Source organism: Leguminivora glycinivorella, chromosome Z, assembly GCF_023078275.1.
Source record: "Leguminivora glycinivorella isolate SPB_JAAS2020 chromosome Z, LegGlyc_1.1, whole genome shotgun sequence".
Lineage (NCBI taxonomy): Eukaryota > Metazoa > Arthropoda > Insecta > Lepidoptera > Tortricidae > Leguminivora > Leguminivora glycinivorella.
The window spans coordinates 50066865-50084574 of record NC_062998.1 but is presented as its reverse complement, the minus strand read 5'-3'; the positions used below and the strand labels follow the sequence as shown (position 1 = coordinate 50084574).

General features: G+C 39.1%; 2 protein-coding genes across 2 annotated transcripts in view; one reads left to right on the top strand and one right to left on the bottom strand.

Annotated features, from left to right (window-relative positions):
* The window catches only part of LOC125241502 (dipeptidase 1-like), a 449138-nt gene that overhangs the window by 225042 nt on the left and 206386 nt on the right, over nt 1–17710 (top strand).
* Nucleotides 2090–16565, bottom strand: LOC125241503 (actin-85C-like). Its single transcript, XM_048150024.1, has 10 exons — nt 16458–16565; nt 16003–16049; nt 15327–15468; nt 14488–14668; nt 9876–9995; nt 6344–6459; nt 5168–5326; nt 4504–4672; nt 2688–2788; nt 2090–2216 (listed from the first exon to the last, which is right to left on the bottom strand). Exons 2-10 carry the CDS (start codon nt 16021–16023, stop codon nt 2134–2136), a joined length of 1092 nt encoding a protein of 363 aa, XP_048005981.1. The 5' UTR covers nt 16024–16049; nt 16458–16565; the 3' UTR covers nt 2090–2133.

Genomic DNA, 17710 nt, shown 5'->3' with positions numbered 1-17710 from the left:
AACTAAATCTAAATCGGTTTATCCGTTCGGGAGCTACTATAGCACAGACAGACAGACAGGCAGACGGACAGACAGACACGTCAAACTTATCACCCCGTCGTTTTCGCGTCGGGGGTTAAAAAAGGACTACAAATGAAAAACATTACCAATTTCGACGACCGGTATGACTCAGTCGGTAGTGATCCTGCCTGCTAAGCCGCGGTCCTGGGTTCGAATCCCGGTAAGGTCATTTATATGTGTGATGAGCACAGATATTTTGTTCCTGAGTCATGGATGTGTTCCATGTTCTATGTATATAAATAAGTATGTATTTATCTATTCAAGTGTGTACAATTGTACATCGTCACCTAGCAACCATAGCACAATCTTGCTTAGTTTGGGGCTAAGTTGATCTGTGTAAGGTGTCCCAATATTTATTTGTTTATTTAATTTTGGGCACACAGAGCCAGCCACTGGTTTTATAAAGGGGTTAAAGTAACTTTTACATTGGTAGACAAATTATTTTGTACAAAATAATTTTTAGAGACATTTAAGTACACATTCATTGTATTTTTGGTATTTTAGTTTTGTTCAACACTGTCTATTGCTACTACGACCTAGTTCTAAAAAGAGAATTTTATTATTTCCTCAGGGAAACGTAACCATGGCAAAAAGGTTATACCTACGCGAAATAAATGAGATTTCCTTGAAAAGCTAATTCATATTTCATATAACTGAAAAGCACGAGTGTTAAAAACACGAAATTCGCATTCAACATAAGGTATTATTAAAAAAGAATCATAAAAACCGCGGTCTAAGCATAAACAACGTTTTCCGCACATGTGCCCATCTGTGCAAATTTACCTTCGCCGCTGACAATTTAATCCAGTCAAAGGAATTGAAGGTAAATATTGTAATGTGAGCCGCAAATATAAGTTGGTCGGTTGATTTATTATGGTTTTGGTTTATAATGGCCTTGCTGATGTATTGATAGGGAGGGGAAACGAATAAAATATGAAAAGGTGTTGGGGCTTTTACATTCCTATGATATTGAACGAGCAATATTTATAAGTATACCGCAGAAATGAATGTTTTATCACATCAATATATCAAGAGAGATAAATATAACTCCGTATAGACAGATATTGTTTAAATAATCTAGCTCTTAACCATCAAGACCCGTACGGTACCCGTGATGACGCTACACCTTAAGTAAGTAAAGTAAATATTCGCGCTAAATTAAAAAAATAGGTAATGCTCCATACAAACTTCCACCTCATATTTTAAGGAAAGGGGGGGTCAGAAAGGGACAAAACGTAGACTATGTCACTCTCCATACCTTCAACTATCTCCACTTAAAAAATCAAGTCAATTCGTAGCTCCGTTTTGCCGTGAAAGACGGACAAACAAACAGACACCCACACCCACACTTTCCCATTTATAATATTAGTAAGTATAGATTAGATTATAGAGCCACTGACGCTTGGCATGGTACTGAGGTATACTAAATATTCGGTCCGAATAATGTCATCATCATCATATCAGTCTCTTTTCTAGTTCGCCACCTTGACTTGGTGTTAAGCTAGTCTCATCGTGTTGTGACCCCCGATTTTACGGATTTTGTTCACCCAACGAGCCAACAGATGTCAGGCTCTTCCTATATCTTTAAGGGGTCACCGGTATACCTAAATAATATTAAGGAGACTAAATTTAGTATTTTGAAATGAAATGAATGAATGAAATGAAATGAAATAAAATTTATTCGAAACAACACGTTACATCTTGGCAGTTGCATAAGTGGTAAATGTACAGATTGTTGTTCCAAAAATGATGCCACTCAGCATGTGTCGGAGCACATAGTGCCACGACGCTGATTTTCAGTGGACCCTTAGACTTTGATATGAAATAAAAATAACATATTAAAGTATGATTTCACAGCACCATCGAATAGTTAACAAAAAAAAATTTGTAGTACTTCTACGAATCTATTCAACGTATAGGATTCGAATCCTGGTATGGACATATAAAATCTTAAACTCTTACACATAGTGATTATCATTGGCATTCGAATAGTTAAATAAATCAAGCGAAGGAAAATAAAATAGTGAATATTTACTTATGCTTTTATTACGTTTACTTAGACAAATTGAATAATTATGTAAATTTGTTTTTGACTATTTTCTCACCGAAATCTTCATACTGCCTCTTAGTTACCCAGATTTTTGCGTCCGGCATGCCTAAAAATTTTACATCTTCATCATTATGTACATAATAATATATCCAAATATAGACGACCGATCGTAAGAATCAGTCTATGAATCCAGAACCCTAACTATGAATTCTTTTTTAGTCGTCTCGCCTATTCTTATTAATCAAGATAACTTTATTTACATGAACATATTTACATAATTATATAAGATACTAAGACTAAACTTAAAAGCTAGCTAATGTCTAAAATAGGCCCTTGAGGCATTGTACCAAGGATACTGGCGGCATTTCCTCACCGTATCGCAATGCTGATACGTTGTGCGAGGAAGTCGCCAGCTCTTCGGTCACCAGTTACCTCAACCAGACGCATCGCGATTTCTGTGAACAACTCGTTCGCGCTGGGACCCCATGGACCTAGAGTTTCTACGCCAAAAGGTACAAAAAGGTATTCTTTGCCAAGACTTTTGTATTTATTACATTCTTATTTATACTAAGCTTACCTCCAAATGTGGCTCCTCCAAGCCACGAGAGCGCATATGCCTCGTCCGATGAATACACGTTCACCAACTCGCTGGTCAGTACTTCCAGGTCTTGTTTTAATCTGTCAAATACAATCACTTAAATGGGGCCCTGGCGCTCTGAGTCTCTTCAAGGACCTACTGGGTCTACAAGGACTAAGAGACTGAAGAGCTGGCAGCTTCCTCTCTCAGCGTATTAGCTTGACAGTCCAGCGAGGAAATTATGACAGCGTCTCCGGTACTATGGCGCAGCGCAGGGGCCGTTTTTAGATTTATTTTAGTTTAATTTTAGATTTATTTAGTTTATTTTTTATTTTAGAATAAATTTAGATTATTAGTTTAATTTTATTTTAAAGTTTGTTATGTTCAGTGGTTTAAAATTTAACATGTCACACATACTGTGATACTTATAGCCATATCATGATCACATCTTAACCAATTGTACTTGTAAATTGTCTAGTCAATGACGTAGCGTCAATGGTTGAAATTTTGGCTACGCATCCTGCGTATCAAAGACATATGTAACTACGTATAGACAGATAAAGCCTAAGAAAAAAACGTACCTCAAAACCATACAGAAAAAGGTACGGTGACTTAGATGGCGATACACCTTTGGGGGACGCTCGGCTAGATGGCGCTAATATTAATATTTGACATTTTAACACATATCAAGCTAAGAATATGGCCCAAATTGTCAAAACTGAGGTTGAAAAGTTTTAAGCTTGTGTCGAGAGATGGCAGTTTATATAATCGCTGACGCTAGACGCCGATCGATACGTAGTCTGGATCTGTCGCACTAATATGAAAGAGCGATAGATATAGCCAGCTACTTTAACGATATTATTGTAAGCGTTTTCAGCTACATCTACCCTGGAAACGATGTGATTTTCCGTAACATATTGATATTTTTTCTATGGCCACCATGTTCTAAATTCTTTAAATTTATTCGTCTCATCACAACACAACACATGACACATTGAAGATGAACTTTGTGTAAATGTAAGTTCTGATTGTTCCAGGTATAGTATCAGATCTCAAAGTAATTATTATATTCCACGACTGCCTCAAACAAAAGACTGTTGTTGTGTTTGTCTCTTTCTTTTCAAGCCAATTTTGATACTACAAAAGAAAATGAAAATGTACAAATTTTAAAAGTTTGTTTTTTATTTTTTATTTACCGTAAGTTTAACTCAAATCACCTTTACAAAAAAGCCACTATTGTAAACCTCTGGGGTTTAAGTAATAGTTGGGAGATCGCGCGGTCCGATCCGCTTTTGCTTAAAGCCAGGCGCCATAGCCGAATGGCATGTCTCCGACGCGAAACGAAAACGAAACGCCATGAAAGGTAGTCTGGCTCTCTGTCGTGCCAATAGTCAAGAGCGATAGAGATGCATATTACAAGCATTTCGTTTCGTGAGCGCTTCGTGAGCGTTTGTGCCATTCGTCTACGTACCCAGGGGCGGCTCACTCCGCGATTCTATCGCCGCGCTACAAGTACAGTCAGCTGCAGAGAAAAGGAGACCCCCTGCCATAATAGAAAGGGGTCTACTTTTCTCTGCATCTGACTGTACATGCCGGTGGCCGCAAGTTCGCGGCCCGTTTACTGGTGACGAGTTGACGACCTTCGCGCGGCGCAATATAATTTAGTGTCGGCTGCTCGCGTGCGGTCCGTTTGTTAATGTAGGTAAGAATTTAGGACGGCGGCATTTTGTGAACATCAAAGGATCAGTGAGCCTTCTGTACTCGTACTATTATAGAGGTATATTTTGTGTTAAAACTTATAGTTGAAAGTACTAACCTAGGACAGAGTCCAGGTATCATAGACATGCCTCCGCAAGGCACGACACCGTCTAGAAGTTCAGACCGTAGTTCAGGGTCGCACATATCAACTGCCTTTTTTACTGCTCCAGGGAGGGATAACACGTCCCACTCTGGAGCTGCTAGTTCAGGTTGGAAGAGGATTTCTCCTGAAATATCAATACACATAAAAAATATACCGTAACAAAAGTGTTGGTAACCTAGCGGCACAGTATAATAAAGAGTACTGTCGTGTTGGTGGCCTAGCGGCACAGTATAATAAAGAGTACTGTCGTACAGTATTGGCCACTCCCGCTCCCCGCTGAAAGTGCCGCCCACACCCGCTCGGTTACCTCACAGTTACCGCCTGTCAAAAATGCGAACAGTCAACCCTTCTATGAGTGAGATATGACAGGTCGACTGTTCGCGTTTTTGACAGGCGGTAACTGTGAGGTAACCGAGAGGGGGTGGGTGGCATTTTCAGCGGGGAGCGGGAGTGGCCATACCGTAGCTACGCGCTAGGTCAGATCCGACCGTCTGTCAAGTAAATAAAATGAAAATGAAAATGAAAATGAAAATGAAATATTTACAAATAATAAATTTAAATTTAATAAATTTAATTTTTATTTAAATAATTTTTTTTTTTTTTTTTAAATAATACCAACCTGCCATGAACGCTTCATTGCTGATGTCAATAACTTTGCCATCGGGCAGAGTGAAGGCCCTTTTACCAGTCTTTCTGTTATAAGCGGCGTTTCTTGTAATGTAAGCCTTCTTCTTTAAATCACGCAGCACTCCTTGCGAGGTTATTTTGATATTTCGCTCTGCAAATATTTGTTTTAATTAGTAAAATGAGTTTTTTAAATTGCAAAAATTTCATTTTTGGCACAAGCTTTTATCGCCGACTGTATCTTTCTTTCAACTGTCATCTACTGCTTTCCGAGACGTTTCTAAAAACCTCTTACTCGATATACGACGTTTCATAACAGAGTTCCTATGACCACCATTCTGCTCCATCATCAGATCAGCTCCATGATACCATAATATTGCATTGTCACGTGATTTACATACGTGTGCGAAATTTCACCTCAGTCGGAAACCGCGAAGTGGGTCAAATTTAGATTTTGACCCAAACTAACGCCGCGCCGTGGCTTGCGTGGGCGACGGTCGCGCGATGGTCGCGTGACGGCGATGCGACGCATACGAAATCAAACCTTATCGATATGGAAGTATGAGACGCGACGGCGACGGTCGAATAAAACACAAGTTGAATATAAGCTTGTAATGATTGTGTCAGATGTTTTTACGACCTACTTGGCGACATTAGGCGTGCAGCGGGGTGGGCGAAAGTGCGTCCACTCTATGCAGCGTCGACTCAGAACACTTGTATGCTTCAAAAGTTTGACATGCACGCCAGACGCTCCGCCCCGCACGCCCAACGGCGTAGGCTACGCCCAATATGAGCGTTCTCTCAGGCACATCTCGGACACTGGCGATCAAATATATGAAAGAGGCGCGTTCCTAGCACACATTCTAAGCTCGTGTAGGAACGCGTACCATGCTCGTATGAGTGAGATATGACAGGTCGACTGTTCGCGTTTAATATAGGCGGTAATTGTAAGGTAACCGAGAGGGGGTGGGCGGCATTTTCATCGGGGAGCGAGAGTGGCCATACTGTAAGATAGTACTCTTTATTATACTGTGTGTACTTACATGAGTCATCTCACTCATACAAGCATGGTACGCGTTCACCTACACGAGCTTAGACTGTGTGCTAGGAACGCGCCTCTTTCATATATTTGATCGCCAGTGTCCGAGGTGTGATCAGGCCTTAGATTCACCTTCAAGAAGTCTCCGTATGTAGTCATGTAGTTCCAAGCTCGGTATACCGGTACTCGTCTGTGCATAAGCAATAAGTCCTCCTTCATACACTGGAGCTATGTCTACCTTGTCGTATCTGAAAAAAAAAACAACGTTATATTATACCACACAATAATATTGCACAATAACCACAATAAATAATGTAAATTCTGAAAAAAAAAAACCGATATAGTGGACCGATTTTACAGACATGCCTAATGAACGATCCCGACTAATTATCTTTTAAACAAAATAACCGGCCTATGCGTGTCGGGCCACGCTCAGTGTAGGGTTTCGCAGTTTCTCGTATTTTTTTAAAAACTGTTCAACCTATCAAGATCAAAATAATTTGCCTAGAAAGTCTTTATAAAGTTCTACTTTTGTGATTTTTTCATATTTTTTTAACTTATGGCCAAAGAGCGGAATTCTTCATAGCAAAAATCAAACTGTCAAAGGGATTGACCTAACTGTTTTATCGACTTATCGATAAGTATTTGTCAGTTAACGAAACAAAGTTAAATTAATGAAATCAGGCTTTTGGTGTTCCTTATTAGCTGACCGCCACTCTATTTTAGTATAATAGCAAAGAATAAAACAGAAAATACTTTTATTTTAAATTTTCTATACGAAACTTATCATGAAAAATTAAAAACAAATATTGCTAAGAGTAGGTAACTAATCCTCATTCAAAATAACAGAGTCGAAATCTAAATATGTTTTCTGCATCTTCTACTACAGGTAAAAGAAAAATAGTCATTATTTTTCAACATTGTCACCTTTCAAATTACTCCTTTTTTCATTGTTGATCTTTTAAGTTGATTAGGGATACCTAATGCGATATTATTCCGTAACATCGATAAGTCGATAAAACAGTTAGGTCAATCCCTTTGACAGTTTGATTTCTGCTATGAAGAATTCCGCTCGTTGCTTATGGTTCAAAAGTGAGAGGGGGGGACACACTTATTTTAACTTTAGGAGCTATTATTTCCAAACATATTTGGTACCCCAGTAATATTTTTTCCACTTTTTATTTCACCACTTTGTCGGCGTGATAGATATACGTATTGTTACCAAATTTCAGGTTTATCAGGACAAACTTATCAGTCTTTTAGCATCCCGTCGTTTATGCATCGGGGGTTAAAAAGAAAGTCGCAAAAATATCTGACACATCTCGTTTCTAGAGCCAATAAGATCGAGTCATATTTATTTTATTTATAAATGGGGTTACTCTTGGACACAGACTAGCCAAAGGCAAAGACGTGGCCTACGATGAAGTGAGCTCGCCCAGAAGATGCCTGTTCACTCTATATAATATGTAGCTTTCTTTTTGTACGATATTATTGCCGGTAACTGTAAATAGTGAATGTATGCAACTTATCTGCCAACAGCTTGAAAGTTTATCGATAATGCCATAGATTAAATATAACAAGATCATACCATCCCATACATTAAAATGCGACCCCCTACGAACGCGCTTACACTCCACCACACATAGAAGGCGCCACAAAAAATGCCTTGTTGCCACCGATTATTTGTAGATTGGCATTAAGTGTCAATTCCGAGCCGTTGTCAAAAGTGACACTTAACGCCATCTACAAGTATAATCGAAAGCTACAAGACATTTTTTTGTGTTGCCATCTATGTGTGGCGGAGTGTAAGCGCGGTCTTAGGCGGTCGCATTTTAATGTATGGGATGGTATGATCTTGTTATATTTAATTTATGATAATGCCATCCGCGACTGCATACAAAGCAGACAACAAAGTAAGAAATAAGCAAAAGTAGCCGTGGAGGAGGTGCCACATCAGTTTTATTATCTTGGTGGGGAAACGTTTATACTTAATCTTCTGCCTGACATAGACCATAACGTAAATAAGAGCGTAAAATTGAGCTATGGTTCGTAAAATTAAAATTTTGAAAAAACCCCTGACCGCGACATAGTAGACCGAATTTCATGAAACATGGCTAAGAACACTCCCGACTTACGCCGTGTCTTGCGTGGGCGACGGTCGCGCGACCGTCGCCGTCGCGTCTCATACTTCTATATCGATAAGGGTTGATTTCGTATGCGTCGCATCGCCGTCGCGCGACCATCGCGCGACCGTCGCCCACGCAAGCCACGCCGTTACTCAGCTTTCAGACAAAAAAAAAACTAAATCCAAATCGGTTCATCCGTTCGGGAGGTACGATGCCACAGACAGACACACACACAGATAGACAGACAAACAGACAAACAGACAGACAGACAGACAGACACACACAGACAGACACGTCAAACTTATAACAGCCGAAGTTTTTGCGTCGGGGGTTAAAAATTAGGCCGGATGATTCGCGGGAGAGTTGAAAATCCGAGGCGTCAAACGCCGCAGCCAGAAATGCAATCTATCTCTATCGCTCTTGCGGATTGGCGCGACAGAGCCAGACTGCATTTCTGTGGCATTTGGCGTCGCAGAAATACCATTCAGCTATACGGGTCCTGAGCTCCAACCCCATTTTAGATCGGCAAGGACGTACCCAGTTGACGTCAGTATAACGTGTATAACGCCGTGTCTTGCGTGGGCGACGTCGCGTCTCATACTTCCATATCGATAAGGTTTGATTTCGTATGCGTCACATCGCCGTCGCGCGACCGTTGCCCACGCAAGCCACGGCGTAAGGCTAACGATTCGAGTAATTATAGTATGAATTTTTTGAAACGAACGTTTCTAAACAAAGGTATTGTTCCTTTTGTGTTGAGCGGGAGCTTCTGTATTTGCACGCGCTAAGACAACAAGAAGCGACTGTATCCTCATAATTGTAAGGTTCAAATCTGTACAGCAGCAAATTTGAGATAGATTATTTTGGAAATGTGAAGCGATAGACCACACCGCTATAGGTGCGAAAATACAGCGCTTCTAATACTTTGATACTTGGTGGTGGTGCTGTAAGTAATGAAACACGTATATTATCACTGTTATTTTTTATTAATGATTTTGTTAACAATCACCAATTGTATATAGCAATATATAAATAGTAATTACATAAATATTAGGTACAAGTCTTGATATATAAAATAACATAAATAACTAAACAAACCGTAAACCGTATTTATAACAAAACATAACAGATTGAAAAACCTTATCAGTGTTTATTGTCACTTTGCGATGACACCTTAAGGTGCCAGGTGCTTATCAACCTTTTAATCTGGCAGTTTCGCTGTTTAAACGTGTTATTTTTATTATACAGACTGACATATTACCGATGATTATTATAACTATATGTACTATACTTACACCATCAAGTATCAAAGTATTAGAAGCGCTGTATTTTCGCACCTATAGCGGTGTGGTCTATCGCTTCGCATTTCCAAAATAATCTATCTCAAATTTGCTGCTGTACAGATTTGAACCTTACAATTATCAGGATACAGTTGCTTCTTGTTGTCTTAGCGCGTGCAAATACAGAAGCTCCCGCTCAACACAAAAGGAACAATACCTTTGTTTAGAAACGTTCGTTTCAAAAAATTCATACTATACCCCATATCCACGCATACGCCAGTCGTGTATCCACTCCCGTACATTGTCAGGACGCTCTGCGGCTGAATGCATAGCCCGATGCAGTTCAGGGTTTCGAAGATAATTTCACAACATCTAAACCTGGAAATAATAGTTATTTGTTATACAAGAGTGCAAAGTTGTATTTTAACTTTAGTAAAAATTTTAATTTTAGTGGTTCGAGAATAGAATCCTGAGCTTGCGAGTTTTTCAACACACGAGGAGAAAAATACATTTGCACTCGTGTGTAACACAAAACTTTTCCCCTCACTAATAGCGAGGAAACTACAACGCAAAAAACGCGTTTATCACTGCTTTCAGTAGTTCCACAGGTGGTAAAACATCTTTATCACTAGATTAACCCACTTTTATCAATTTTAAAGCAGAAAATTTGCCTTTATTCAAGGTCAAATTACTTTATCCACTAGTGGATAAAATGTGTTTTTACCCGCTGGTATTAAAGGACAAAATACGTGTTTCCGAGCTAGTTGGGGGAAAAATGAATTATTAAATTAAGGAGGAATTGAAAATATCTCAGACAGGACACAAAATATGGAAAAGGGATATACAAATTTCGCCACCGAGTGAAACACAAAATTTTTCATCACACCAGTGTGCGTACCCGAATGTCACAAACGCTCACGAAACGAAACGCTCGTAGATATCTATCTCTAATATTGCTCTTTCGTATTGGCGTGACAGAGCCAGACTACCTTTCGCGGCGTTTCGTTTTCGTTTCGCGTCGCAGGAATGCCATTCGGCTACGGCTACCTGCTGTACACGAGATAAATACTAGTTACTTAACTATAATACATCAAACTCAAATAAATAAATAAAAACATGATTCATAATCATCATTTCAACGTCCATTCTACCAGCCAAGTTTGGGCATCAAGTTAAAATTATAATATGAAACTAGTTTTTGCCCATGGCGCTCGCATTAAATTCTAAAATTGCGGAATGCTCCATAAAAACTTCCACCCCCCTTTTAGGTAAGTAGGGGATTAGAAAGGGACAAACCGTAGCCTATGTCACTCTCCGTCTTTTCAACTATCTCCATTTAAAAAATCAAGTCAATTCGTCGCTCCGTTTTGCTGTGAAATACGGATAACAAACTGACAAACATACACTTTCCCGTTTATAATATTAGTATGGATGTCTTTGCCTTCTTCTGGATCAAATGCAAATCTGTAATTCGTTTCTGACATATAAAGAGAGCCTTCCAGTCGGTCTGTGAAAATTTCCTTTTCCCCTCACTAGCTCGGAAACACGTGTTTTATCCTTTAATACCAGCGGGTAAAAACGCATTTTATCCACTAGTGGGTAAAGCAATTTGACCTTGAATAAAGTCAAATTAACTGCTTTAAAATGGATAAAAGTAGGTGAATCTAGTAATAAAGATGATTTACCACCTGTGGAACTACTGGAAGCAGTGATAAACACATTTTTTGCGTTGTAGTTTCCTCGCTATAGTGAGGGGAAAAGTTTTGTGTTACACTCGGGTGCAAATGTATTTTACTTCTCGTAATCTCGCAAGTTCAGGATTCTATTCTCGAACCACTCGCTTCGCTCGTGGTTCAACTATAGAATCCTTTCACTTGCTCGTTTCTCAATTCCACACTCGGCGTTAAAATACAACTTTGCCCCCTTGTATAACAAATAACTATTAAAGCACACCTCGGACACTCCTGGCGATCAAAATATATTATGAAAGAGGCGCGTTCTTAGCACACATTCTAAGCTCGTGTAGTGAACTCGTACCATGCTTGTATGAGTGAAATATGACAGGACGACTGTTCGCGTTTTTGACAGGCGGTAACTGTGAGGTACCGAGAGGGGGTGGGCGGCACTTTCAGCGGGGAGCGGGAGTGGCCATACTGTACGATAGTACTTTTTATTATACTGTGCTTAAAGTACTCGATCATCACAAAATACAGTCAATTGAATCGGCAATATATTTGAATCAACAAGTCGATTTTATAAAAACAACCTGACACATATTGTTTTAAACATACGTTTGGCTGATTCAAACGGATAAACCGCAACAAGTCGAACTTGTTAAATTCACAATGCAAATTTCTCTCAGTGTATAACGACTTTTCCTAACACAAACACAATTAATCACACCTGCACTTATCCACAGACAGTAAAGTAATAAAAATAAACATCCCAAAAGCGGGTCACAAAATGCAATCTACCAAATTGGGGCCATTTCATCCCATTCAGTTTTTAAATCACCCCTAACGAGCGAGTTATTTACATATTTTTACGGATTTTATTCGTTTACCGTGATTTTTCTCTTCTCCGTTTATCACTAGCTTTCGCCCGCGACTTGAACCGCGTTTAGTTAAAAAATTGTGGAATGCTCCATAAAAAATTCCACCCCTCATTGTTGAGAAGTTGGGGGTTGGAAAGAGACAAAAAGTAGCCTATGTCACTCTGATGGGATGGCCCTTCAACTATGAGTAGCACTGAACCTTGAGTAGTTTCATGTGCTGTGCCTACCTCTTTATGTGATACAGGCGTGATTATATATGAATGTAGGACTGCATGTATTTTGATATTAAATTTCTCAAATAATTACAAATGATTGAAGGTCTTATGTTTCGGTTTTTCGCTTAAGTAGATCTTGGAAAATATGCCTCTTAGCGAAAATAAATAGACGTTTGCGGTGACATAACAACACAAAATAAAACTTGATAAAATTTTCTTCAGTCAAACAAACACCAAAACAAACAAACAGAGACAAATGTCGCCATTACAAATTTTACAATTTAATGCGCCATATCACCAACTTCCACTAAAACTGGTCGCATAAACTCTTGGTCTAATCTAGTTTAACAATCTCACCAACCGTTTATGAGGCTCACAGACCACTCACTTAATTACCTCCCCCTTTTACCCCTAACCACCCCCATCACCTCACTTTCACCCCCTTTCAAACTTCTAATTTCGGTCAAAAAACAGGACGACCAATTTTTAACTTTACATTGTACACTTAAAGTCTTCAGTGATGCGAGTGTACACTTGTACAGTAGTATTTTGTTTGTTCAGTCACCATCAGATATTTCTGAGCGGCCGGGGCGCGCAAAAATATCTGAACACGCCATGACAATACAGTGTGCTTAGTCAATGCACAAAGGCTCAGGAAACGCTCACGATAATATCTCTGTCGTAGCTATCTATCTCTATCGCTCTTGCGTATTGGCGCGACAGAGTCAGACTGCTTTTCGGTAGCGTTTCCCGTCGCAGACTGGGACTGTAATAAAATGTTTACAGTTCGAGTTTGCTCGTAATTTCATTCATTTCGTTGTTCAGGAGAACACAAATGTGAACTGAAATGCTATCGGTATGAAGTCCAATATTTTATATCTAGGTTAAAAGTAAAAAGTAAAGTTGAAAAGCAAATATTGGTCGTAATTTTTTGAAGTTTGCGTTGGAAGTTGGAGAGTTTTTTTTAGAAGTAAATACTCGTCATTTCTGTTACAAAAAATATGGGAACACGAAATAAATACAGATCGCGAAAAGGATGGCAAGGCCGGCCGTGGCGCTTTTTTGCTCGACTTGGTAAGGGCACTGTCTAACGATAAGGTGAACAAAGTACAAAATCTTGACATTCTTGACATACTAATCGAAAATTGCAATATTTAAACAAATTAGAGATGGGCCAAATACGGACTTTGCCGAATACGAATATTCGGCCAAACATTCGGCGGAATATTCAGTTCAGCTATATTTTAAATCCTAGCTTAGAGTTAAAAACTTTTCAGTGATTGGTAATGGTTACTAAGGATTTATTTTCCTATAATTTAGTGCATAAGAAAATTTTGGTTTTTGTTTTTTAAGCTACGTTATTTTTACTTTTTTACATAATTATTGTAGGTACTCATATTTTAACGAATTTTTAACTCCCTTTGCTGGTTGGTAGAATGCTGAAATAGGATGTCATTTTCTGTTGAATTACGAAACAACTTACGCTACCTATTTATTGACTTTGTTTATTCGGTAAATATTCGGCAATGTAACCGAACTATTCGGCCGAATACGAACATTGAAAAACTTGCCTAATATGCAGAATACCGAACATTTACCGAATATTCGGCCCATCTCTAAAACAAATACTCGATTAGTTCAAATTAGGCCGCAGTCAGGTTTGTCTTTCTGAACCTGGGCTTTCTCTCAAACATACTGGTGTTTTTGATGATTGGACCTTAAAATCGTTAAGTTCACGGCGTGTCACTAGTCAAACCTGTAATATATACTCACTTCTCACTCATCGGAGTACTGGCAGCAAGAAATAGCATGATGGCTCTGTCCTAAGGAGCTACCTTCAACTCCCTATACAAGACGTGGTGAAGGATCCTCTCAAGATTTTTCCAGTGGACTATCCTCTACTATAGAGTAGCTGATCTGGTCTACTGTATACTCACTTCTCGCTCATCGGAGTACTGGCAGCAAGAGATAGCATGATGGCTCTGTCCTTAGGAGCTACCTTCAACTCCCTATACAAGACGTGGTGAAGGATCCTCTCAATATTGTCCCGATGGACTATCATCTACTATAGAGTAGCTGATCTGGTCTACTGTATACTCACTTCTCACTCATCGGCGTACTGGCAGCAAGAGATAGCATGATGGCTCTGTCCTCAGGAGCTACCTTCAGCTCTCTATATAAGATGTGGTGCAGGATCCTCTCAATATTATCCCAGTGGACTATTCTTCCTTTTACTACCGGATAGCAAACCTCCAAGTCTTCATGTTGTGTGGCTTCATCCCCTAGAATCAATACATTTTAGTATTAATTTGCTTATGGGCTGTAAATACACTAAACTTAAAATAAACTACAATTTTAAAACAACCTTTGCTCATAACACACTAGACCCTAATTACTATATTCCCAAAAGGAACCTGTCCTCGATATGCACCATTCTCATTGCGTATTATTTCCAAAATACTATAATCCCAAAATACGCTAAATGATCTCCACTCAGAAGTGCCAAAATACTGTCATATTCCCAAAGTACTCTAATCCCAATACACCCTAGTCCCAAAGTACCCTAATTTGTTTTTAATGCCAATTTCTCGTTTTTACATCTCCTTTTCTCGTTGTTGGATTGAAATATGAGATTATTTAGCAATGCCACCACTTAAGTTATTATTGGGTTCGATTGTGGTGGGGGCGATGGGCTGGCAACCGGTCACTATCACAATTTCGTTTAATTTCAACTCCCTACTTAGGAATTGATAATTATCATTTCCTAACCATTTGCGCCGTGTCCACTCTATGCAGCGTCTACTTAGAACACTAGTAGTATGACTTGTATAAGTTTCAATTGTTTAACACGCACGCCGCACGGCACGCCCCACCCCGCTGGACGCTCAGTAACGCACGCTCATAATATGAGCCTGAGTAATGTGAACCCAGCTCACTCACCAACGTAAACATGATAAGGCTCCCTTCCATAGCTACCATTGAGGTAACTAGGACGACCGACAGCCGTCCTGAAGATGGCGACTGGGTGGTTATCGCACGCGAAACCAGCCTTGATGGTGTAACTCCCCGTATCTATTATCACCTGGGGAATGATAAGATTTAGAGCCAGTATCGTTGTCTGTCGAGCGTAGGCATTAGCAACTCTATTGGCAGAGTGCACGTCACCTTGTGAGCGTGTAGCAGTGAAACAAACAATCTATTGAAACAACAAACATATCTTTCTACTTAAATGTTTTCAAAGTAACCTTCAGACTTACAAGTATGATTTACATAGGTACAGCCAATTAGAATCCTAGGGTACTGTAGAACCTTTTCACAGTAAAAGTGAAAGTGAATTCCATTGAAAATAAAGCACGGTGTCAATAAGACAGGCTTCTGGGAATCAAATTGGTTGACCGTACTGTCAACCAATGGAACCCTAGGCCACTCTACAACCATCTCAAAATGACAAGCAGTAAGAGATTTCTTACAATGTAATTTATAATTTCAGTATGACATAGTTCTAAAGTGGCCTCGGGATCCCTGTATATAACTTGTACATAATTAAATTATTTTAAGACTTAAAAACGGATATGTGCCTACACAAAATTGCACATTGCACAGCAGCATAACTTACCGGAGGTTTTTCAAATGCCATATTTTAGATGTATCGTAGGGATAGTTCTGAAAAAACAAAGGTAGGGATTATAGAGTGTCGCAATTCTAAAACTCAATAAAAACCCCGTACAGTTGTAGTGCGAAAAGGGTTTCCTTCGTATTTTTCCGGAAACGTTCGTATTTCGTTCGAGACTGACTGAAATAGCATGACACGTTCGAACGTTTCTAGTCACTAGATCTGAAATTTAGCCATTTAATTTTATTTCCACCTAGAAATCTCCAAAACATATATATTTTCTACATATCTGCATAATCTAGCCGACGCGAGAATTCATGCTTGATGATAGGAGGATATGACTCCCTTTGGTAGTGTTTTAATTTATCGCCACTCGTTTCCGACTTCCTTTTTTTACACACGTGTATCGTAATACACCTACTCTATAATATACGAGAATAAACTATTTATATCCTTACCCGAAATCTTAAAGTAACGCACGTTACACAACAAAGGAATTACACGTTAAAAATGCTCGCTATTTTCTCATTTAAATACGACGTCTCATACAAAAGGTTGGAAACAAATTTACATCATTTTTTGACGTACCGATAATAAATATTGACATTCCGCTTTGTGAAAAAAACTCGTTTCATTGTCTTTTATACGTTACAATTTATTAAAAAAAGGTTTCATTGACTTTGACTGTATTGACATGACATCTGAAATGAGTTTTTATGTGAAATTTGTACGATTTATTTCCACAAATCGGCGTGAACTCGTATTTTTTTATTTTGTTATTCCCGTTATTCCTCATAATATGTACTCCTATTAGTAGAGGAGTTGTACGAGCATTTGTATGGGAGGGGTCATAATAATTGCCACAGAACCGAAGTTTGGTTTTTTTAGTTCTTTGTGTGTGTCTATTTGACATACTAAAAATATAGTAAAATATATTTATGCAAAATGCGTTTTTTTGACCGCCAAAATTTGTATGAAAAATTACTATGAAAAAAAAATCCTAAAATTTAAAAATCGTCTCTGGTATCAACTTATGGGGAATTAGGCGGCAAAAAAATGTATAGTGTTGATGTTTAGCAAAAATATAACAATTTTTCACTATTTTGATAAAATAATAACTGATAAAAATCATCAATTTTATGAAAGGCAGTGATTGAAACATAAATTTGAGCAATGTAATTTTTTTCATAGGTACCACACCATGGTAAATACGGGTACGAGCCGCCTGGTGATAAGCAGTCACGGTAGCCTATGACGCCTGCCACTCTAGAGTCTCCACATGCGCGTTGCTGGCCCTTTAGGGTACCTTTCCACCAGAGAGGCGCTACGTGGATGCTTGATATCCTCCAATCATGTTCTCTGTTCCACAAAGCATAGCTCTAGTGGGAACGGGTTCGACTATGCTGATTGTGACTATATCTCTTGCATGTCCGCTCCCACGACATATAGCCAGCGCTTCTTTGGCCTACCGGGGCCGCGTGGGGCCTTAGACAGTGAGATTAAGGCATCTGTTTCCGATGTAGGCTTAGGAGGATTTTGCTCCCGCGGACGCTCCTTATCCTGCGAGCTAGCTGAGGACTGTTTAAGGGTGCCTTTCCACCAGAAATGTATTATGTATGCGTCTGATATCCACAATCAGCTTAGTCGAACCCGTTCCCACTAGAGCTATACTTTGTGGAACAATGAACATGATTGGTGGATATCAAACCCA